Source organism: Oncorhynchus tshawytscha, linkage group LG11, assembly GCF_018296145.1.
Source record: "Oncorhynchus tshawytscha isolate Ot180627B linkage group LG11, Otsh_v2.0, whole genome shotgun sequence".
Lineage (NCBI taxonomy): Eukaryota > Metazoa > Chordata > Actinopteri > Salmoniformes > Salmonidae > Oncorhynchus > Oncorhynchus tshawytscha.
The window spans coordinates 45714030-45738239 of NC_056439.1; the positions used below are offsets into that span (position 1 = coordinate 45714030).

General features: G+C 45.3%; 1 protein-coding gene across 6 annotated transcripts in view; it reads left to right on the plus strand.

Moving 5' to 3' along the window:
• Positions 1-24210, plus strand: part of LOC112262066 (protein quaking-A) — a 147300-nt gene that overhangs the window by 31588 nt on the left and 91502 nt on the right. For all 6 annotated transcript variants that reach the window (XM_042330170.1, XM_042330173.1, XM_042330169.1 and 3 more), the window contains exon 2: positions 22913-23055. In XM_042330170.1, coding sequence (XP_042186104.1) covers positions 22913-23055 — 143 coding nt within the window. The remainder of the gene's footprint in view (positions 1-22912; positions 23056-24210) is intronic.

A 24210-nucleotide genomic window follows, 5' to 3' on the forward strand; every position in this document is an offset into this window, starting at 1 on the left:
AGAGGGGCTGCCCGGGTGAGAGGGGCTGCCCGGGTGAGAGCGCTCAGGTTCAATTGGCGTTGGGATCCTTGGTTCTCAGGTGCTGGGTATCAGGTTTAATTGGCGTTGGGATCCTTGGTTCTCAGGTGCTGGGTATCAGGTTTAATTGGCGTTGGGATCCTTGGTTCTCAGGTGCTGGGTATCAGGTTTAATTGGCGTTGGGATCCTTGGTTCTCAGGTGCTGGGTATCAGGTTCAATTGGCGTTGGGATCCTTGGTTCTCAGGTGCTGGGTATCAGGTTTAATTGGCGTTGGGATCCTTGGTTCTCAGGTGCTGGGTATCAGGTTTAATTGGCGTTGAGATCCTTGGTTCTCAGGTGCTGGGTATCAGGTTTAATTGGCGTTGGGATCCTTGGTTCTCAGGTGCTGGGTATCAGGTTTAATTGGCGTTGAGATCCTTGGTTCTCAGGTGCTGGGTATCAGGTTTAATTGGCGTTGGGATCCTTGGTTCTCAGGTGCTGGGTATCAGGTTTAATTGGCGTTGGGATCCTTGGTTCTCAGGTGCTGGGTATCAGGTTTAATTGGCGTTGGGATCCTTGGTTCTCAGGTGCTGGGTATTAATGCCCAGTAATCAGAGTTTTTAAAGCTGCTTTAGCCTGAGAAGCTGATCGTACCACCTGGAAATACCACACACACAATCTACCATTATGGTTGGGACGCTTTCACATGGTTTAAATGGAATATCCTGATGTTTGACATTGATATATTGTGATGTGCAAGAATATTAATCTATTTGAACTTTACAAATCAACACTGTGCAGTTTTATCACTATCAATATGTTGAAATTAGTGACAGATTATTTAATGATAATGTGACTATAATATTGTCTATAATTACAAATCAAATCAAATCAAATTTTATTTGTCACATACACATGGTTAGCAGATGTTAAATCAAATCAAATCAAATTTTATTTGTCACATACACATGGTTAGCAGATGTTAATGCGAGTGTAGCGAAATGCTTGTGCTTCTAGTTCCGACAATGCAGTAATAACCAACAAGTAATCTAACTAACAATTCCAAAACTACTGTCTTATACACAGTGTAAGGGGATAAAGAATATGTACATAAGGATATATGAATGAGTGATGGTACAGAGCAGCATAGGCAAGATACAGTAGCTGATATCGAGTACAGTATATACATATGAGATGAGTATGTAAACAAGTGGCATAGTTAAAGTGGCTAGTGATACATGTATTACATAAGGATGCAGTCGATGATATAGAGTACAGTATATACGTATGCATATGAGATGAATAATGTAGGGTATGTAAACATTATATAAGGTAGCATTGTTTAAAGTGGCTAGTGATATATTTACATCATTTCCCATCAATTCCCATTATTAAAGTGGCTGGAGTTGAGTCAGTGTCAGTGTGTTGGCAGCAGCCTTCTTCACGATGCTGTCTGTGTGAGTGGACCAATTCAGTTTGTCTGTGATGTGTATGCTGAGGAACTTAAAACTTGCTACCCTCTCCACTACTGTTCCATCGATGTGGATAGGGGGGTGTTCCCTCTGCTGTTTCCTGAAGTCCACAATCATCTCCTTAGTTTTGTTGACGTTGAGTGTGAGGTTATTTTCCTGACACCACACTCCGAGGGCCCTCACCTCCTCCCTGTAGGCCGTCTCGTCGTTGTTGGTAATCAAGCCTACCACTGTTGTGTCGTCCGCAAACTTGATGATTGAGTTGGAGGCGTGCGTGGCCACGCAGTCGTGGGTGAACAGGGAGTACAGGAGAGGGCTCAGAACGCACCCTTGTGGGGCCCCAGTGTTGAGGATCAGCGGGGAGGAGATGTTGTTGCCTACCCTCACCACCTGAGGGCGGCCCGTCAGGAAGTCCAGTACCCAGTTGCACAGGGCGGGGTCGAGACCCAGGGTCTCGAGCTTGATGACGAGCTTGGAGGGTACTATGGTGTTGAATGCCGAGCTGTAGTCGATGAACAGCATTCTCACATAGGTATTCCTCTTGTCCAGATGGGTTAGGGCAGTGTGCAGTGTGTTGAGATTGCATCGTCTGTGGACCTATTTGGGCGGTAAGCAAATTGGAGTGGGTCTAGGGTGTCAGGTAGGGTGGAGGTGATATGGTCCTTGACTAGTCTCTCAAAGCACTTCATGATGACGGATGTGAGTGCTACGGGGCGGTAGTCGTTTAGCTCAGTTACCTTAGCTTTCTTTGGAACAGGAACAATGGTGGCCCTCTTGAAGCATGTGGGAACAGCAGACTGGTATAGTGATTGATTGAATATGTCCGTAAACACACCGGCCAGCTGGTCTGCGCATGCTCTGAGGGCGCGGCTGGGGATGCCGTCTGGGCCTGCAGCCTTGCGAGGGTTAACACGTTTAAATGTCTTACTCACCTCGGCTGCAGTGAAGGAGAGACCGCATGTTTTCATTGCAGGCCGTGTCAGTGGCACTGTATTGTCCTCAAAGCGGGTAAAAAAGTTATTTAGTCTGTCTGGGAGCAAGACATCCTGGTCTGTGACTGGGCTGGATTTCTTCCTGTAGTCCGTGATTGACTGTAGACCCTGCCACATGCCTCTTGTGTCTGAGCCGTTGAATTGAGATTCTACTTTGTCTCTGTACTGACACTTAGCTTGTTTAATAGCCTTGCGGAGGGAATAGCTGCACTGTTTGTATTCAGTCATGTCACCAGACACCTTGCCCTGATTAAAAGCAGTGGTTCGCGCTTTCAGTTTCACACGAATGCTGCCATCAATCCACGGTTTCTGGTTAGGGAATGTTTTAATCGTTGCTATGGGAACGACATCTTCAACGCACGTTCTAATTAACTCGCACACCGAATCAGCGTATTCGTCAATGTTGTTGTCTGACGCAATACGAAACATCTCCCAGTCCACGTGATGGAAGCAGTCTTGGACTGTGGAGTCAGCTTGGTCAGACCAGCGTTGAACAGACCTCAGCGTGGGAGCTTCTTGTTTTAGTTTCTGTCTGTAGGCAGGGATCAACAAAATGGAGTCGTGGTCAGCTTTTCCGGAAGGGGGGCGGGGCTTGTGCTTCTAGTTCCGACAATGCAGTAATAACCAACAAGTAATCTAACTAACAATTCCAAAACTACTGTCATATACACAGTGTAAGGGGATAAAGAATATGTACATAAGGATATATGAATGAGTGATGGTACAGAGCAGCATAGGCAAGATACAGTAGATGGTATCGAGTACAGTATATACATATGAGATCAGTATGTAAACAAAGTGGCGTAGTTAAAGTGGCTAGTGTTACATGTATCACATAAGGATGCAGTCGATGATATAGAGTACAGTATATACGTATACATATGAGATGAATAATGTAGGGTATGTAAACATTATATTAGGTAGCATTGTTTAAAGTGGCTAGTGATATATTTTACATTTCTCATCAATTCCCATTATTAAAGTGGCTGGAGTTGAGTCAGTGTCATTGACAGTGTGTTGGCAGCAGCCACTCAATGTTAGTGATGGCTGTTTAACAGTCTGATGGCCTTGAGATAGAAGCTGTCTCTCGGTCCCAGCTTTGATGGCACCTGTACTGACCTCGCCTTCTGGATGATAGCGGGGTGAACAGGCAGTGGCTCGGGTGGTTGATGTCCTTGATGATCTTTATGGCCTTCCTGTAACATCGGGTGGTGTAGGTGTCCTGGAGGGCAGGTAGTTTGCCCCCGGTGATGCGTTGTGCAGACCTCACTACCCTCTGGAGAGCCTTACGGTTGTGGGCGGAGCAGTTGCCGTACCAGGCGGTGATACAGCCCGCCAGGATGCTCTCGATTGTGCATCTGTAGAAGTTTGTGAGTGCTTTTGGTGACAAGCCGAATTTCTTCAGCCTCCTGAGGTTGAAGAGGCGCTGCTGCGCCTTCTTCACGATGCTGTCCGTGTGGGTGGGCCAATTCAGTTTGTCTGTGATGTGTATGCCGAGGAACTTAACTTGCTACCCTCTCCACTACTGTTCCATCGATGTGGATAGGGGGGTAGTCTTAGTCTGCATAGTGTTTCATAAGCCTCAAAGTCTAAGCTGTGGGTCTACTAAGCTAACATATGGAAATGTTTTAAGATGGTCATACAATGGATCGTTTGGCGATTTTAGGACCCCTTTATTAAAAAACGTTTCATATTATATTTGGCCATTACTATAGCCCATAGAAATGCATCGAATAACGCATTCATAAATGGCAAAGACAGTGAATCATAAGGTTTTGAAGTGTCCTATATCAAGGAGACAGACAGCTCAGGAAATATTTTTGTAGAAACACATTTAACCCCTTTATTTTTGTTGGCACAAAACTACCTCCGTACTTCCATTCATCTGTAGGGGTTATCTTCAGACGAGTCCTATGACACTTGTGGGGGTCGTAGAGCAAAACGGAGAACATCGTTTTCATGAGTCTCGTCTTTTCCGAACTGTCGTATTAGTTTGTTGGCCAAACCGTTCGGCTGCTACAGATGTTTTCATGAGAGACAGATTTTCAGGATGTCTCATACTTAGTCATGTAGTGTATGTAGACACCTGCTCGTCGAACATCTCATTCCAAAATCACGGGCATTAATATGGAGTTGGTCCCCCTTTGCTGCTATAACAGCCTCCAGTCTTCTGGGAAGGCTTTCCACTAGATGTTGGAACATTGCTGCCGGGACTTGCTTCTATTCAGCCACAAGAGCATTAGTGAGGTCGGGCACTGATGTTTGGTGATTAGGCCTGGCTCGCAGTCGGCGTTCCAATCCATCTCCAAAGGTCAGGGCTCTGTGCAGGCCAGTCAAGTTCTTCCACACTGATCTAGACAAACCATGGACTTTGCTTTGTGCATGGGGACATTGTCATGCTGAAACAGGACAGGGCCTTCCCCAAACTGTTGCCACAACTTTGGAAGCACATAATCATCTAGAATGTCATTGTTTGCTGTCCTTCACTGGAACTAAGGGGCCTAGCCCGAACCATGAAAAACATCCCCAGCCCATTATTCCTCCTACACCAAACTTTACAGTGGGCACTATCCATTTGGGCAGGTAGCCGTTCTCCTGGCATCCGCTGAACCCAGATTCGGCCTGCCAGATAGTGAAGCGTGATTCATCATTCCAGAGAACTCGTTTCCACTGCTCTGGACTAACAGTTCTTGTGCTGACGTTGTGTCCAGAGACAGTTTGGAACTTGTGTGTTGCAACAGAGGACAGACGTATTTTACGTGCAGTGCAACGCGCTTCAGTACTTGGCAGTCCTGTTCTGTGAGCTTTTGTGGCCTACCAATTTGCGGCAGAGCCGTTGTTGCTCCTAATGTTTCCATTTCAGAATAACGTCACTTACATTTGATCGGGGAAGCTATTGCATGGCAGAAATTTGACGAACTGACTTGTTGGAAAGGATGACAGTGCCACGTTGAAAGTCACTGAGCTCTTCAGTAAGGCCATTCTACTGCCAATTTGTCTATGGAGATGGCATGGCTGGGTGCTCAATCCTATACACCTGTCAGCAACGGGTGTGGCTGAAATATCAGAGTCCACATACTTTTGTGTGTTTTTAAAATGTATTTAACCTCTATTTAACCAGGCAAGTCGGTTAATAAGAACATATTCATATCTACAATGACGTCCTACACCGGCCAAACGCGGACGACGATGGCCAATTGTGATACAGTTGTGACACCTCCAGCACTGAGGCCTTAGACCGCTGCGCCACTCGGGAGCACGGATTTGATAGTGTTTCTCATAGTGTGTGTGTGTGTGTATATCTTAAACTGACAGATTTTTGATGGGGATTTATTTTATTACTTAAATTGATACACGGGTGAGTGAAACTCAATGTTTCGGCGCAAAATTAATTTATGTAAGAGGTCTCCCCAAAATATCACCCAACCCTATCACCCATACATTTCTCCTGTTGTCTAGTGTGAGGGACACGCACGCACACCTGATGTGAGAGCTCAGGGAGGTCAGGAGGACAGCAGCTTCCAGTATGCTGCAGCAGGATGAGGACAAAGCAATTAAAACCTCCCGACGGAACTCTATTTTTAGATGTACTAATGATTGCCATGGGGTGGGTTCAATTAAAAAAAAAAAGGTCATTTTTTTAAAAGGTCATTTTCTGCAATTCAACACTTTTGCCATGCCTTACGTGTCTTCATGTGATATTTGAGTGACCCGAACACGACAACAAAATCAACCGAGCTAAAAAAAAACAACATTAGCTGACATGGGCCAGTTGATCTGGACATTGGACCGTATTCCAGTGTATTTGGGAAATGTCATGATGGTTTTTCATGTGTAGATACGTTTTAAGTTAAGACCTGCAGGCAACTTGTGTAATATGGTAGAAGATAAAGCAGATTGCATTATTAATTTCACCTGTCACATTATTTAACATTATTAAGATTTTTGTAGTTCCCCAGTTGAGCCAGAAATGTGTTTGTTTGAAAACAGCACAGTGGGAGACGGCGGGAGCTGATGAGTTCATAGGTTTCTGTGTCTATCGTTGAGTCTCTGTTGTGCTGTGCACATGAGGTGATGAAGTTACACTTTTATGCATTTCACTACTTAAGGTTTGCCATCAGGTATCTTAGAATGGCTTTCTGCCAGAAGTCAGAGATCTGGGTGAGTTGTCTCTACAGCTGCCATTTTTATTTTTACCTGTGCTTCTGACATTTCTCCTCTGTTCTGTGTACACATGCTGCTCTTCCTCTGTTCTGTGTACACATGCTGCTCTTCCTCTGTTCTGTGTACACATGCTACTCTTCCTCTGTTCTGGGTACACATGCTGCTCTTCCTCTGTTCTGTGTACACATGCTACTCTTCCTCTGTTCCGTGTACACATGCTGCTCTTCCTCTGTTCTGTGTACACATGCTGCTCTTCCTCTGTTCTGTGTACACATGCTACTCTTCCTCTGTTCTGTGTACACATGCTGCTCTTCCTCTGTTCTGTGTACACATGCTACTCTTCCTCTGTTCTGTGTACACATGCTACTCTTCCTCTGTTCTGGGTACACATGCTACTCTTCCTCTGTTCTGTGTACACATGCTACTCTTCCTCTGTTCTTCTCTCCTCTGTTCCATGTACACATGCTACTCTTCCTCTGTTCCGTGTACACATGCTACTCTTCCTCTGTTCTTCTCTCCTCTGTTCCATATACACATGCTACTCTTCCTCTGTTCCGTGTAAACGTGTTACTCTTCCTCTGTTCTTCTCTCCTCTGTTCCATATACACGTGCTACTCTTCCTCTGTTCTGTGTACACATGCTACTCTTCCTCTGTTCTTTTCTCCTCTGTTCTGTGTACACGTGCTACTCTTCCTCTGTTCCGTGTACACATGCTACTCTTCCTCTGTTCTTTTCTCCTCTGTTCTGGGTACACATGCTACTCTTCCTCTGTTCTGGGTACACATGCTACTCTTCCTCTGTTCTGGGTACACATGCTACTCTTCCTCTGTTCTGGGTACACATGCTACTCTTCCTCTGTTCTGTGTACACATGCTGCTCTTCCTCTGTTCTCTCCTCTGTTCCGTGTAAACGTGCTACTCTTCCTCTGTTCTTTTCTCCTCTGTTCTGTGTACACGTGCTACTCTTCCTCTGTTCCGTGTACACATGCTACTCTTCCTCTGTTCTTTTCTCCTCTGTTCTGGGTACACATGCTACTCTTCCTCTGTTCTGGGTACACATGCTACTCTTCCTCTGTTCTGTGTACACATGCTACTCTTCCTCTGTTCTGGGTACACATGCTACTCTTCCTCTGTTCTGGGTACACATGCTACTCTTCCTCTGTTCTGGGTACACATGCTACTCTTCCTCTGTTCCGTGTACACATGCTACTCTTCCTCTGTTCTTCTCTCCTCTGTTCCATATACACATGCTACTCTTCCTCTGTTCCGTGTAAACGTGTTACTCTTCCTCTGTTCTTCTCTCCTCTGTTCCATATACACGTGCTACTCTTCCTCTGTTCCGTGTAAACGTGTTACTCTTCCTCTGTTCTTCTCTCCTCTGTTCCATATACACGTGCTACTCTTCCTCTGTTCCGTGTACACATGCTACTCTTCCTCTGTTCTTCTCTCCTCTGTTCCATATACACATGCTACTCTTCCTCTGTTCCGTGTAAACGTGTTACTCTTCCTCTGTTCTTCTCTCCTCTGTTCCATATACACGTGCTACTCTTCCTCTGTTCTGTGTACACATGCTACTCTTCCTCTGTTCTTTTCTCCTCTGTTCTGTGTACACGTGCTACTCTTCCTCTGTTCCGTGTACACATGCTACTCTTCCTCTGTTCTTTTCTCCTCTGTTCTGGGTACACATGCTACTCTTCCTCTGTTCTGGGTACACATGCTACTCTTCCTCTGTTCTGGGTACACATGCTACTCTTCCTCTGTTCTGGGTACACATGCTACTCTTCCTCTGTTCTGGGTACACATGCTACTCTTCCTCTGTTCTGTGTACACATGCTACTCTTCCTCTGTTCTCTCCTCTGTTCCGTGTAAACGTGCTACTCTTCCTCTGTTCTTCTCTCCTCTGTTCCATGTACACATGCTACTCTTCCTCTGTTCCGTGTACACATGCTACTCTTCCTCTGTTCTCTCCTCTGTTCCGTGTAAACGTGCTACTCTTCCTCTGTTCTTCTCTCCTCTGTTCCATGTACACATGCTACTCTTCCTCTGTTCCGTGTACACATGCTACTCTTCCTCTGTTCTTCTCTCCTCTGTTCCATGTACACATGCTACTCTTCCTCTGTTCCGTGTACACATGCTACTCTTCCTCTGTTCTTCTCTCCTCTGTTCCATGTACACATGCTACTCTTCCTCTGTTCCGTGTACACATGCTACTCTTCCTCTGTTCCATGTAAACGTGTTACTCTTCCTCTGTTCCGTGTACACATGCTACTCTTCCTCTGTTCTTCTCTCCTCTGTTCCATGTACATATGCTACTCTTCCTCTGTTCCGTGTACACGTGCTACTCTTCCTCTGTTCCGTGTACACGTGCTACTCTTCCTCTGTTCCGTGTACACGTGCTACTCTTCCTCTGTTCTGTGTACACATGCTGCTCTTCCTCTGTTCTGTGTACACATGCTACTCTTCCTCTGTTCTTTTCTCCTCTGTTCCGTGTACACATGCTACTCTTCCTCTGTTCTGTGTACACATGCTACTCTTCCTCTGTTCTGTGTACACATGCTACTCTTCCTCTGTTCTTTTCTCCTCTGTTCCGTGTACACATGCTACTCTTCCTCTGTTCTGTGTACACATGCTACTCTTCCTCTGTTCTTTTCTCCTCTGTTCCGTGTACACATGCTACTCTTCCTCTGTTCTGTGTACACATGCTGCTCTTCCTCTGTTCTGTGTACACATGCTGCTCTTCCTCTGTTCTGTGTACACATGCTGCTCTTCCTCTGTTCTGTGTACACATGCTGCTCTTCCTCTGTTCTGGGTACACATGCTACTCTTCCTCTGTTCTGTGTACACATGCTACTCTTCCTCTGTTCTGGGTACACATGCTACTCTTCCTCTGTTCTGTGTACACATGCTACTCTTCCTCTGTTCCATGTACACATGCTACTCTTCCTCTGTTCCGTGTACACATGCTGCTCTTCCTCTGTTCTGTGTACACATGCTGCTCTTCCTCTGTTCTGGGTACACATGCTGCTCTTCCTCTGTTCTGGGTACACATGCTACTCTTCCTCTGTTCTGGGTACACATGCTACTCTTCCTCTGTTCTGTGTACACATGCTGCTCTTCCTCTGTTCTGTGTACACATGCTACTCTTCCTCTGTTCCGGGTACACATGCTACTCTTCCTCTGTTCTCTCCTCTGTTCTGTGTACACATGCTACTCTTCCTCTGTTCTGTGTACACATGCTACTCTTCCTCTGTTCTCTCCTCTGTTCCATGTACACATGCTACTCTTCCTCTGTTCCGGGTACACATGCTACTCTTCCTCTGTTCCGGGTACACATGCTACTCTTCCTCTGTTCTTCTCTTCTCTGTTCCGGGTACACATGCTACTCTTCCTCTGTTCTCTCCTCTGTTCCGTGTAAACGTGCTACTCTTCCTCTGTTCTCTCCTCTGTTCCGTGTAAACGTGCTACTCTTCCTCTGTTCTCTCCTCTGTTCCGTGTAAACGTGCTACTCTTCCTCTGTTCTCTCCTCTGTTCCGTGTAAACGTGCTACTCTTCCTCTGTTCTCTCCTCTGTTCCGTGCAAACGTGCTACTCTTCCTCTGTTCTCTCCTCTGTTCCGTGTAAACGTGCTACTCTTCCTCTGTTCTCTCCTCTGTTCCGTGTACACGTGCTACTCCTCCTTCAGAAAAGCATGCATCACAACTTGTTCATTTGCACAATTTCTCTCATTCACTTTTGTTTGTAAATGTCCACATTCGTTATGCTTTTGTAACTTTATGAGCTGAATTTGCCTGTCTTTGCAAATTTAGTTTATTTTTTGCTCGTTAGCAGTTAGCTGACAGCGTCTGTGATTTCGCTGTAAGTTTGTGCTAATTTTGTTAGTATTCTAACAAAATTGGGGCGGCAGGGTAGCCTAGTGGTTAGAGCGTTGGACTAGTAACTGAAAGGTTGCAAGTTCAAATCCCCGAGCTGACAAGGTACAAATCTGTCGTTCTGCCCCTGAACAGGCAGTTAACCCACTGTTCCTAGACCAGTTAACCCACTGTTTCTAGACCAGTTAACCCACTGTTTCTAGACCAGTTAACCCACTGTTCCTAGACCAGTTAACCCACTGTTCCTAGACCAGTTAACCCACTGTTTCTAGACCAGTTAACCCACTGTTTCTAGACCAGTTAACCCACTGTTTCTAGACCAGTTAACCCACTGTTTCTAGAACCAGTTAACCCACTGTTTCTAGACCAGTTAACCCACTGTTTCTAGACCAGTTAACCCACTGTTTCTAGACCAGTTAACCCACTGTTTCTAGACCAGTTAACCCACTGTTTCTAGACCAGTTAACCCACTGTTTCTAGACCAGTTAACCCACTGTTTCTAGACCAGTTAACCCACTGTTTCTAGACCAGTTAACCCACTGTTCCTAGACCAGTTAACCCACTGTTCCTAGGCCGTCATTGAAAATAAGAATTTGTTCTTAAAGGTAAAATAAATAATAGATACACAATGGGCTTTTCTTGCATTTTTTTTTAGCGTCTCCTTGTCCTTTGCCAGTAATACCGTAAAACACTAAGAGAAGTCTGTAGGGGAGTCTGGATATGGCCCAAGTTATAACTAGCTCTCTAAGGTCTGCAATGACTGGCACAACGAGGAAAACTGATGCACTACCCAATTTCAAAATTGCACCTATTGCAATCAAATATTACAGCTTTCAAGAGTAAGTTGAAAGCCTGACTGAGTTGCTGAAATAATAAATGTTTATTTATTTTTGGGGCGGGGACTCTGTCCCCTGCACCTCCGTAGTTTGGGAACACTGAATTAGAGACATATGCTGCTTTGCAGTGTTTTTAACTGCTGCCTTATGTCATCATCTTTGCACCTCTGACAAATCATGTTCTCCTTCCCTCCCTCCTTTTTATAAGCTTTCCATGACTGAATCCTCCCTCTCCTGTCTCGCCTACCCTTTTACTCGTTCTATGACTGAATCCTCCCTCTCCTGTCTCGCCTACCCTTTTACTCGTTCCATGACTGAATCCTCCCTCTCCTGTCTCGCCTACCCTTTTACTCGTTCCATGACTGAATCCTCCCTCTCCTGTCTCGCCTACCCTTTTACTCGTTCCATGACTGAATCCTCCCTCTCCTGTCTCGCCTACCCTTTTACTCGTTCCATGACTGAATCCTCCCTCTCCTGTCTCGCCTACCCTTTTACTCGTTCCATGACTGAATCCTCCCTCTCCTGTCTCGCCTACCCTTTTACTCGTTCCATGACTGAATCCTCCCTCTCCTGTCTCGCCTACCCTTTTACTCGTTCCATGACTGAATCATCCTCCCTCTCCTGTCTCGCCTACCCTTTTACTCGTTCCATGACTGAATCCTCCCTCTCCTGTCTCGCCTACCCTTTTACTCGTTCCATGACTGAATCCTCCCTCTCCTGTCTCGCCTACCCTTTTACTCTGCGACTAGACTTGTGTTTTCACTGGGTCAATAGAGACACTACTAGATGCTCAGTGTTCACATGTACATGTAAAGCACAGTCTATTTTCATTTCCTTGTCTTTTGTCTTCAGTCTGAGCCTCCTTTTCCTGGCTCTGAAAACCCCTGGGGAGGGAATCCTCCCTCTCCTGTCTCGCCTTAGGTTCATGTGTGGGTGAGAATGTGATCTCTTACTGCTGAGTGATGTGGGGAATTGGCCTACTAGGAACGAACGACAGCAGGGGGAGAAAAGCATCAGCGCTCGGCTCAATGAGCGGGGGAGGGATGGAGAAGGACAGGGGGACTAAAGCAGACTGACAGTGTGGCACGCTAGCCGTCAGTCCCTTCAGGTGTGTGTGTGTGCCTGTCGTGTTGTCACTCTCTCCAGTACATGCAGTATAGCACTACCGCTGTCCCCTTTCTCCATAGGCCTATGTGGTCCATGCTGCCTCAGACTGATCAGACAGCTAGTGTTCTACACAGCCCCCTCCAGCTCCTCCTACAAAAACATCTGAGTTTCTTCACTCTCCTTTCGAGGTGGCTCTTTTCAGGCTCAATATAACATTTGAATGGAAGGCAGCCAGGCGTAGACAGACAGTCCTTGTCTGATCCTGGGCTCGTTACATTTCCTGTCATTGTTGTGCGCCCACAAAATAATGCCAAGGATTTAGGGCTACTTCTAGTCTGACTGGATTTTAGCTTTCGCTTGACCAGTTCTGTGTTGTCCTGCTCAGGGGAGTTGTTTTCAAACAGTCAGGAGGTTATGTAGGCCTAGTTATTGATGTCCTGGTCAACAGTCAGGAGGTTATGTAGGCCTAGTTATTGATGTCCTGGTCAACAGTCAGGAGGTTATGTAGGCCTAGTTATTGATGTCCTGGTCAACAGTCAGGTGGTTATTCAGGCCTCAGTTATTGATGTCCTGGTCAACAGTCAGGAGGTTATGTAGGCCTAGTTATTGATGTCCTGGTCAACAGTCAGGAGGTTATGTAGGTCTAGTTATTGATGTCCTGGTCAAACAGTCAGGAGGTTATGTAGGTCTAGTTATTGATGTCCTGGTCAACAGTCAGGAGGTTATGTAGGCCTAGTTATTGATGTCCTGGTCAACAGTCAGGAGGTTATGTAGGTCTAGTTATTGATGTCCTGGTCAACAGTCAGGAGGTTATGTAGGTCTAGTTATTGATGTCCTGGTCAACAGTCAGGAGGTTATGTAGGTCTAGTTATTGATGTCCTGGTCAACAGTCAGGAGGTTATGTAGGTCTAGTTATTGATGTCCTGGTCAACAGTCAGGAGGTTATGTAGGTCTAGTTATTGATGTCCTGGTCAACAGTCAGGAGGTTATGTAGGCCTAGTTATTGATGTCCTGGTCAAGCAGGATATTAGTCTGTATGTTGTCATTCTAACTAGCCCTCCCTTGTCCTAATGCTGTTAAACCTCTCTCACTTGTTTGGTCTTAGACCTTTAACATTAGCTTCCTCTTCACAGTGGAAATGGATCTAGCCTTCACCGTAGTACCTCAAGAAGGGCAGTCTGCTCTGAGACCTGGGAGTGTGACATTTTCTTGGAACTGTGAACGAGAGAAGAAAAGTGGTAGAAACCCGAAGGCGGAGTGAGAGCTGAGGCCTAGGGAGTTTTGGAAACAGCGAAGAGTCTCACGTCAAATGCTGTCAGGAGTCGTCTGTGTGTTCTCTCCATCACGGTGACTGTCTCAGGTCGACAGTGTTACTTAGTCCCCGTCCTATCAGGAGTCGAGAGCAGACCTCTGATATCCCCTACTGTGTGTTAGGCACTAGGCACAACGGGGGGGAGGGGTAGGTTAGGCAGAATCTGAGTGGGGAGACGTGGGGGTGAAGGAGGGCGGGAGACGTGGGGGTGAAGGAAGGAGGGAGACTTATTACTACCTGATTTAACCTTACAGACACGGGGTCAATAGTTTCTGATGGCACCGTACTAGCTAGTGTGGGTGTGCCTCTGTGTGTGGGTGTTAAACAGCACTGGAGAAACTCCTAGAGAAACTTGCAACAGCTGAATTTGCTCCATCACAGTTCTTTGAGTGCTACCCTGTGTTACTGACAGCCTTTTCCTTTCCTTTCTCTTCCATTCCGACTGAATGTTCCTCTCAAAATCTCCTCTGCCGTTTGACTAGACACACGTCTCCAGGGTGGACAAAGACAAATAATTTAATCGACATCGCCCAGGCAGGGGATCATTTTAGATGAGCCCTGCGTTTCAGAATAGACTTGGCGCGAGGATTTTGGCACGAGGATTTTGGATGTTGTCAAATGGCGCACGTCTTGGGCTGGAGGCCCGGCCTCTTATTTTAACGTGACATTTTTGCAGGAAATGAAAAGAGAACGTTCTTGCCAGAGTAGAGGGAGGAATGTTACAATTTGTGTTGGGTGGGTTGCCTGTTGTTAAGACTTTGAAACCTGTTGCCTGGCCCTTCTACAAGTCCCTTACCTTTTTAGTACTTCACCACCACTCTGTTCCCAGCCCAAGACCTTCCCCCTGGTCCCCAGCCCGTCCCCCCCTGGTCCCCAGCCCATCCCCCCCGTCCCCCCTGGTCCCCAGCCCGTCCCCCCAGCCCGTCTCCCCTGGTCCCCAGCCCGTCTCCCCTGGTCCCCCCGTCTCCCCTGGTCCCCAGCCCGTCTCCCCAGCCCGTCTCCCCTGGTCCCCAGCCCGTCTCCCCTGTTCCCCAGCCCGTCTCCCCTGGTCCCCAGCCCGCCCCCTGGTCCCCAGCCCGCCCCCTGGTCCCCAGCCCAAGATCGTGCTCAGTAGGTCGCAATGTAGCTAAATAGTTTGCAACAGAAAAAATACAATTTAGGGTTTCTTATTGGATAGATTCAGATATGCCCCTCCTTGATGTCAGGTTTGTTCCATTTGGTTCCAAATGAACACTACCCAGATGTTATGATCTATAGGGGCCCAATACATTACACCATATATACAGTACCAGTCAAAAGTTTAGACACCTACTCATTCAAGGGTTTTTCATTGTTACTATTTTCAACATTGTAGAATAGTAGTGAAGACATCAAAACTATGAAATGACACATATGGAATCATGTAGTAACCCAAAGTGTTAAACAAATCAAAATATATATTTAGATTATTCAATATAGCCACCCTTTGCCTTGATGACAGCTTTGCACAGTCTTGACATTCTCTCAACCAGCTTCACCTGGAATGCTTTTCCAGCAGTCTTGAAGGATGTGCTGATTACTTGTTGGCTGCTTTTCCTTCACTCTGCGGTTCAACACATCCCAAACCTTCTCAATTGGGTGGATTGTGGAGGTGTGCCTTGAATTCTAAATAAAACACAGTGTCACCAGGAAAGCACCCCCACACATCACACCATCTCCTCCATGCTTCACGGTGGGAACCACACATGCGGAGATCATCTGTTCACCTACTCTGTGTCTTACAAAGACACTGTTTAAAACCAAAAATCTCAAATTTGGACTCATCAGATCAAAAGGACAGATTTTCACCGGTCTGTCAATTGCTCGTGTTTCTTGGCCCAAGCAAGTCTCTTCTTATTGGTGTCCTTTAGTATGGGTTTCTTTGCATCAATTCAACCATGAAGGCCTGATTCACAGTCTCCTCTGATCTGTTGATGTGTCTGTTACTTGAACCCTATGAAGTATTTATTTGGGCTGCAATCTGAGGTGCAGTTAACTCTAATGAACTTATCCTCTTTAGCAGAGGTAACTCTGGGTCTTCCTGTGGTGGTCCTCATGAGAGCCAGTTTTATCATAGTGCTTGATGGTTTTTGCAACTGCACTTGAAGAAACTTTCAAGGTTCTTAAAATGTTCCACATTGACTAGGGCGATATGGCCAAAATATATCATATGGTGTTTTTCAAATTGTTGATGGTATTTTATGTTTTTGATTTAATAAAAGTTCTACATTTGCTTTGAGTAATATGTGACCCTAGTGTGGCAACACATACATATATATTTAAAATTATTTCAATGGATCTTTCTCCATTTTGATTGTTTTATACTGTTCAACTTCAACCTAAAATCATAACGAATGAAAATGCCATTGACCAGATATTGCGACAGGGTAGGAAAACTCGTAAAAATGACCATCTTACCCATCCCCGACTTTGGCGATGTCATTTACAAAATAGCCCCCAACACTCTACTCAGCATACTGGATGCAGTCTATCACAGTGCCATCCGTTTTGTCACCAAAGCCCCATATACTACCCACCACTGCGAACTGTACACTCTCGTTGGCTGGCCCTCGCTTCCTATTCGTCGCCAAACCCACTGGCTCCAGGTCATCTACAAGACCCTGCTAGGTAAAGTCCCCCCTTATCTCAGCTCGCTGGTCACCATAGCAGCACCCACCTGTAGCACGCGCTCCAGCAGGTATATCTCACTTGTCACCCCCAAAGCCAATTCCTCCTTTGGTCGCCTCTCCTTCCAGTTCTCTGCTGCCAATGACTGGAACGAACTACAAAAATCTCAAACTGGAAACGCTTATCTCCCTCACTAGCTTTAAGCACCAGCTGTCAGAGCAGCTCACAGATCACTGCATCTGTACATAGCCCATCTATAAATAGCCCAAACAACTACCTCTTCCCCTACTGTATTTATTTATTTTGCTCCTTTGCACCCCAGTAGTTCTACTTTGCACACTCATCTACTGTCAAATCAACCATTCCAGTGTTTAATTGCTATATTGTATTTACTTCGCCACCATGGCCTATTTATTGCCTTTACCTCTCTTATCTCACCTCATTTTCTCACATTGCATATAGACTTATTTTTCTACTGTATTATTGACTGTATGTTTGTTTTACTCCATGTGTAACTCTGTTATTATATGTGTCAACTGCTTTGCTTTATCTTGGCCAGGTCACAAGTGATGTGTAGTGTTTCCTAGGGGACCCTATAATCTTTGGCTACGTTAAATCTTTATTCATATAGCCAACATATTCATGCTTCGCCTATTCCTCTTTGATATAGAAGATACTGTTGCACAAACAACCATGCTGATTTTGAAGCCTCCACCAGTACCTGTATTAGCCAGCTACGTTTGCTCTGACTCAGTACTTTTATTAGCTAGCCAGCTACGTTTGCTCTGACTCAGTACTTTTATTAGCTAGCCAGCTACGTTTGCTCTGACTCAATACTTTTATTAGCTAGCCAGCTACGTTTGCTCTGTCTCAGCTAGCTAATAAAAGTACTAACTAGAGATTAGCATTAGTGGCTAACATGATTTAGCTCAACTTGCTGAGAAAATACAAACTAGATTGCTGCAGATGTAAGAAACACAAACTAATATTGTAATTATAGAACGCTTGTTGTTATCAAAGTGAAAACAACATTGTTGTCATCAACATTGTTGCATGTGCTGCATTGGTCATGCAGACGGAACGCAAGTGTCTCGTGGTCAAGCAACAACAAATGCGCTCCTTGAGTGACGGGGGGAGGGACTAGGTCTGTGTGGAAAGTGGCGTGGAGAGAGAGATGACTCAAGTAGCAGAGTAAACTATAAAAATGGACGTTACACAAGGCGTATCACATTTAACAAGCAAAACATTAAAATACCGTTAGATGGTAAAGTAAAAACTCAAATGCATAAATACGTGTGTGTGTGTGTGTGTGTGTGTGTGTGTAGTAAATTACGGTATACTGCCCAGCACTAACATTGACTGACCTTCATGTCATACAGTAATGATGGACTGTCGTTTCTCTCTTTGCTTATTTCAGCTGTTCTTGCCGTAATATGGACTTGGTCTTTTACCAAATAGGGCTGTCTTTTGTAAATCACCCCTACCTTGTCACATCACAACTGATTGACTTACAAAGGAAATCAATTCCACAAATTGTCTTCACTATTATTCTACAATGTAGAAAATAGTAAAAATAAAGAAACTCTCGGATGAGTAGATGTCAACTTGACTGGTACTGTATGTATTATATGTATACTGAATCCCTTCCTCACGCCAACAAATCTGGGAGACAATTGGACAGTTCAACAAAGGCCAGGCCAATGATTAATTGTTCAACATTGAACTGCTGATTTCATTTGGCCTGACCTAAGAAGCTGTCCTCCTTCCAGGGAGGGACCTAGCCACTTATCAGTTCCGCCTCCCCCCATTAATATATCGACAGATGAATAGATTCTTCACAAAGTCATGCTAATGGGGAGGAGTGATGTGATCTCAGCGGTCTGACCTGGGCCGGCACACTCTGTGACCCATGGAGGAGTGAAGTTTATGTTGTAATGGAAGGTTGGGTTATGTGTGTGTGTGTGTATCCAGCCCCACCCTGTGCATCCCCCAGATGCTTTCCACTGTAGAGATTCTACCCAGCTGCATGCCAGATGTGCCTAACCGCATTTGATTGTGTGTGTGTGTTAAACCTCATCGATTACAACCTGTCAGTCCCTTGTCGGGATAAAAATGAAAACATAACAAAGTAGAAGTTGGTGCACTCGTCTGTGGTTTTTGGTGTTCGCAGTGAAGGTTAGTTATGCTGTAGAGGTGATTTTTCCCTCCCCTGTCATTCGGGGTCAGGTATTGACATAGAGTATTCTCATGCAGAGGCTTTTTGAGGCCCACCCCAGATAGGTTTCCTTCCACCCCTCTCCCTCAGATGGCCTCTGTTCCCTCAGCCTTCAGGGGACGAGACGGAGCACGGATCTGCTCTGAACGATTTTACTGTCTGGTGTGAGTCTAATATTAAATATTATAAATATTATATTATATATTAAATACAGAAAACAAACTAAGGACATGGAACACACCATGAACACACCATGAACACTACCATGAACACACCATGAACACTACCATGAACACACCATGAACACACCATGAACACACCATGAACACAACACTACCATGAACACACCATGAACACTACCATGAACACTACACACCATGAACACTACCATGAACACACCATGAACACTACCATGAACACACCATGAACACACCATGAACACACCATGAACACCACTATGAACACTACCATGAACACTACCATGAACACTACCATGAACACTACCATGAACACTACCATGAACACACTACCATGAACACACCATGAACACTACCATGAACACTACCATGACCATGAACACTACCATGAACACTACCATGAACACACCATGAACACACCATGAACACACCATGAACACACCATGAACACACCATGAACACTACCATGAACACACCATGAACACACCATGAACACACCATGAACACTACCATGAACACACCATGAACACACCATGAACACACCATGAACACACCATGAACACACCATCACTGAAAGAAGGTGAGCTCATTCCAATAGTGGAGGAGTACAAATACCTTGGGCTAGTCATTGACAGCAAGCTGTCCTGGGATCACTGTACTGGTGCTATTTTTAAGAAAGACCAACGGACTGTATTTCCTACGGAAACTGCACTTTTTTTATTGCTGATCTAACCATCATGGTTCTCTATTATAAATGGTTCATTGAGAGCATTCTGTCCTACTGCTTGACCTGCTTGTTTGGGAATATCAAGGTTGCACAGAAAAATATGTTTGACAAGATAGTCAGGGCATATAGTCAGCAACAGCAAGAACTATCATCTCTCTACCTGGGCAGAGCCCTCTAGAAGGCTAATGAAATAGTGGGTGACTCTTCAGACCCTCCAAAAAATAGGGCCAAGTTCTCTTTTACTCTAAATGCAATTCTGCAACTTAACAATATGTTGCACCAATATCCAGTTACACTGTGAAACTGCACTCTGCCTATTTGTTTCCTTAGCTATTTATTATACATGTTTAGATGTTATGTTTAATGACTTCTGCAAGATTCATTGCCTCTCAGGACATTAAAGTTTTCTGAATCAGCCTCAACATTTGTGGTGATTTCAAGACTCTCCCTCACCTCCATTGGTCTGAAATGAACTCAATGTTCTGCTTAACCGCCTACCAAGGTGCTGTTTTGGTTTTTACCTCAACATTTTATTGGGGGCAATAAGAAGGGTGGTTGGGGCCCAATGGAGAAGTGTGTGTCAGTCAGGGCCGGACATTGGAAGAGTGGTCATGCTGCTTTCCAATGGTTGTCCATAGAGCCCGACCGATATGGGATTTTAGAATGGAAATATTCACAAACAGCTGATATATCTGCCTGTTTTTTTATGGAAAAACTGTTACTCTAATGAAAGGAGGATAAACTGTTTTGATTCAAGAAAAATGTGCCTAGGCTCTGAAGACTGAGCTGCCTCATACTAGCCAGCTGAAAAACAACGACAGGACACATTTTCAATTAATTGGTTTTTAGCTGTTTTCTCATCGATTTTGTAGGGGCTTTAGCCACTGAATTCTGATAGTTGTTACTTGAAAGTAAAAACATCAATCACAAAATTCGCTGCTGGCACAGCGCTGCCTCTCGCCCCAAGCGTTGCACCAGTGAACAGTCTTTGTGTCCCTACCTCATTCAAGTTGACACTTAATGGTTACCGTAAACCTTTAGCGTAGGGACATTCCAAGGATCCTGGATTAGCACTGATTCTCAGTGAACGGTGTCAGGTACGCTCACACAGCTACCCAGCTAGCACAGTGGATCTGGCTGAGAGTTGGGGCACGCGGCTGATTAGGCAGTATTACTTATGGCTAGAATGTGGGGATTGAGCTCGGGCCGATTCCGGTGAGAGTTATCTGGCCCAAATGTATTTCTTGGGCTGCTTTATATAATTAACATTTCATGATTTATTTTTCCATATTTTATCATTGTTTCTGTGCTAAAGAAATACAATTAACATTTACATAAATCTTTAAGAGTCCTGTTTTAAGTAGTATTTTATACTTTGTGCAAGGCAATTGATAAGCATTAACTTTGAATGGAGCCTCCCAAGTGGCGCAGCGGTCTAAGACATTGAAACTTGCTCCAGATGCTGGGTCGATACCCGTGCTGGCCGCAACCGGGAGACCCATGAGGCGCCACACAATTAGTCCAGTGTCGTTAGAGGAGGGTACGGCCCGGGATTTCCTAGTCCCATTGCGCTGTAGCGACTCCTGTGGCGGGTGTGAATGCAGTCACCAGGTGTACAGTTTCCTTTTTTTGGTGGATGAGTATAATTTGTATGCCTAAAATGTATAATTGTAAAATTTAAAGTGACTAAATCTGGTCGTTTTGTATACATTTATTTAAATTTGCATCGGGCTTCTGGGAGGATGCTGGCTGAATTCCGGTAGACGAAAACGACCCGACGTATTTGGGCCGATTCTGGGCTGTCATTCATTTTGATTCAGGGCCGAGTCCGACACCCGATTCCGGGCCGCTTCAATCAGTTCCTGTCCCCTGGAAGAGGGCCGCTTCTGGTCAGATTCCTCATTGCTAGCTGGGTAGTTAGCTGGCTAGCTAGCTAGCAGTCGTCATGGAAATGAGTCTGGTGAAACTTGAATTTGGACCAGTCCCTGACAATGAAACCCACACATCAAAATGTAACTATGAGCGCTACTTCGTAACTTCCTGTTCTTTTTTAGTGTCTCTGAAAACATTTCAATGACAGAGCTTGAGGAATACCCTTCACAAAGAGCAAATATAACACACTAGATTTCGCTGGCTTCACTAAAGGCCCGGTAACATGATGCATGATGCTTGCTTTACATTTAGGCATAGCGTCCAATGTTTGTCCAGACACTTGACACCCTACCATGGCAGGGTAGCCTAGTGGTTAGAGCATTGGACTAGTAACCGAAAGGTTGAGAGTTCAAATCCCCGAGCTGACATGGTACAAATCTGTCGTTCTGCCCCTGAACAAGGCAGTTAACTCACTGTTCCTAGGCCATCATTGAAAATAAGAATTTGTTCTTAATTGACTTGCCTAGTTAAATAAAGGTAAAATTTAAAAAACAAACACTTGACACCCTACCATGACACTTCTCGTAAACAGTATGTGGCCAGTGTGCATTTTTGGCACTTGAGCTGGCAAGCTTCTATCTACTCGGCGCTCACCATAGAAGTAGTAACCGTTAGTAGTAGTTCTCTCCTCCGACTGGTGTAGTTGCGTTGGGGGGTAGTGTCCCGTCTTGCTGTAGCGCCAAGGCAAGATGGACTTATAGCCATGTAAAGAACGGCCCTCTTCAGGACCAATGATTATATTGGATCTTAAAGCTGTCCTTTTTGGTGGATTAAACGCTGTTACGAATGCATCTGTAAAAGACTTATCGGTCTATTTTTAAAATATATCTTTTTATATATGAACTCCTTCTCTCAACACGCCCCCTGGAGGTCAACTGACTGCATTGCCTCGTCTGTTGTTTTATCTGACAGGCGGATCTCGGATCTGAGCTGAACGATTAGCTCGCTCCCACTGTCCTATGCGCCCTCTCTCTGCTCCTGCCCCCAACACACTATTTGACTAGACCAGCCACCAGCGACCACTTCAACGCACGGCTGTGGCCAGAATGAATCGGTTGGACGGGCGTTTCATTTCCCGTTATTTATTGGTTTATTTTCCACATGATCTGCTGTTTGCACACTTAAGAATTCTGTTAATGGGTGTTATGATAAAGACCATAGGCGGTTCATGAGTTTCATGTTTGGGGAAGCTTACAGTTGATCCTACCATTTCTACCCATCTGTGTGCCATTTCACTCCGATTCGTACCCATTTGCTTAGTTTTGTGTCTAGTGCCGTTGTCTTGACTTTTCCATAGCCTTTCAAGTGTGTTTTTGTTGTTGTGGGTAATTGCATCCACTCCTCTAACCGTGTGTTGTCTGTGCTGGTGTGTTTCAGAGATCAACAGAGTGGGGTAATTGTGAATCCACTCCTCTAACCGTGTGTTGTCTGTGCTGGTGTGTTTCAGAGATCAACAGAGTCAGGAAAGACATGTACAACGACACAGCCAACGGACCTATAGACAAACAGCCTCTGGAATTACCCGAGGCCCTGGGACCAATCATTCATCTGCAGGAGAAGCTCTTTGTGCCTCTAAAAGAGTACCCTGACGTAAGCCATGTCTCACACACACACACACACACATCTGCGTAGATGTTTATATATCACACACGCGCACACAGGCTCCTTGTTACATTCAGATTTAAGCCTGTCAGTTGTCTCTACCACCAAGTTCACCTTGTCCTTGCCTCTGACAAGGCGTCAGCGGTTTGATGCTCAAACAAATGGCCTATAATGTACCTAGTCAATCAGGAGCTATAGAGAGCTATCCTTGAACTCCTTTTCTCTGGTGTCTCTCTCTCTTCCGCTCTCCATATCCCACATGCAGAGGGGGGAGGACAGGAGGGGGGGGAAATGGTAGTTTATAGCCTTACATTGTCACTGAAGGCCAAAGGAGTCCTCACGCCCTCTCCCTCGGTCCCTATTTTCTCCCTACTATTCCTTGTTATCACACAGAATAACATTGAAACCTGCTTCGCTGCACTGCACTGCACTGAAACCTACTGCACTGCACTGAAACCTGCTGCACCACACTGCACTGCACTGAAACCTGCTGCACTGCACAGCATTAAAACCTGCTGCACAGCACTGAAACCTACTGCACTGCACTGAACCCTGCTGCACCACACTGCACTGCACTGAAACCTGCTGCACTGCACAGCATTAAAACCTGCTGCACAGCATTGAAACCTACTGCACTGAAACCTGCTTTACTGCATTGAAACCTGCTTTACTGCACTGTGCTGCATTGAAACCTGCTTTACTGCACTGCATTGAAACCTGCTTTACTGCACTGCATTGAAACCTGCTTTACTGCATTGAAACCTGCTTTAATGCACTGCACTGCATTGAAACCTGCTTTACTGCACGGCACTGCATTGAAACATGCTTTAATGCACTGCACTGCACTGAAACCTACTGCACAGCATTAAAACCTGCTGCACAGCATTGAAACCTGCTGCACTGCATTGAAACCTACTGCACTGCATTGAAACCTACTGCACTGCATTGAAACCTGCTTTACTGCACTGCATTGAAACCTGCTTTACTGCACAGCACTGCATTGAAACATGCTTTAATGCACTGCACTGAAACCTGCTGCACTGCACAGCATTAAAACCTGCTGCACAGCATTGAAACCTACTGCATTGAAACCTGCTGCACTGCATTGAAACCTACTGCACTGCATTGAAACCTGCTTTACTG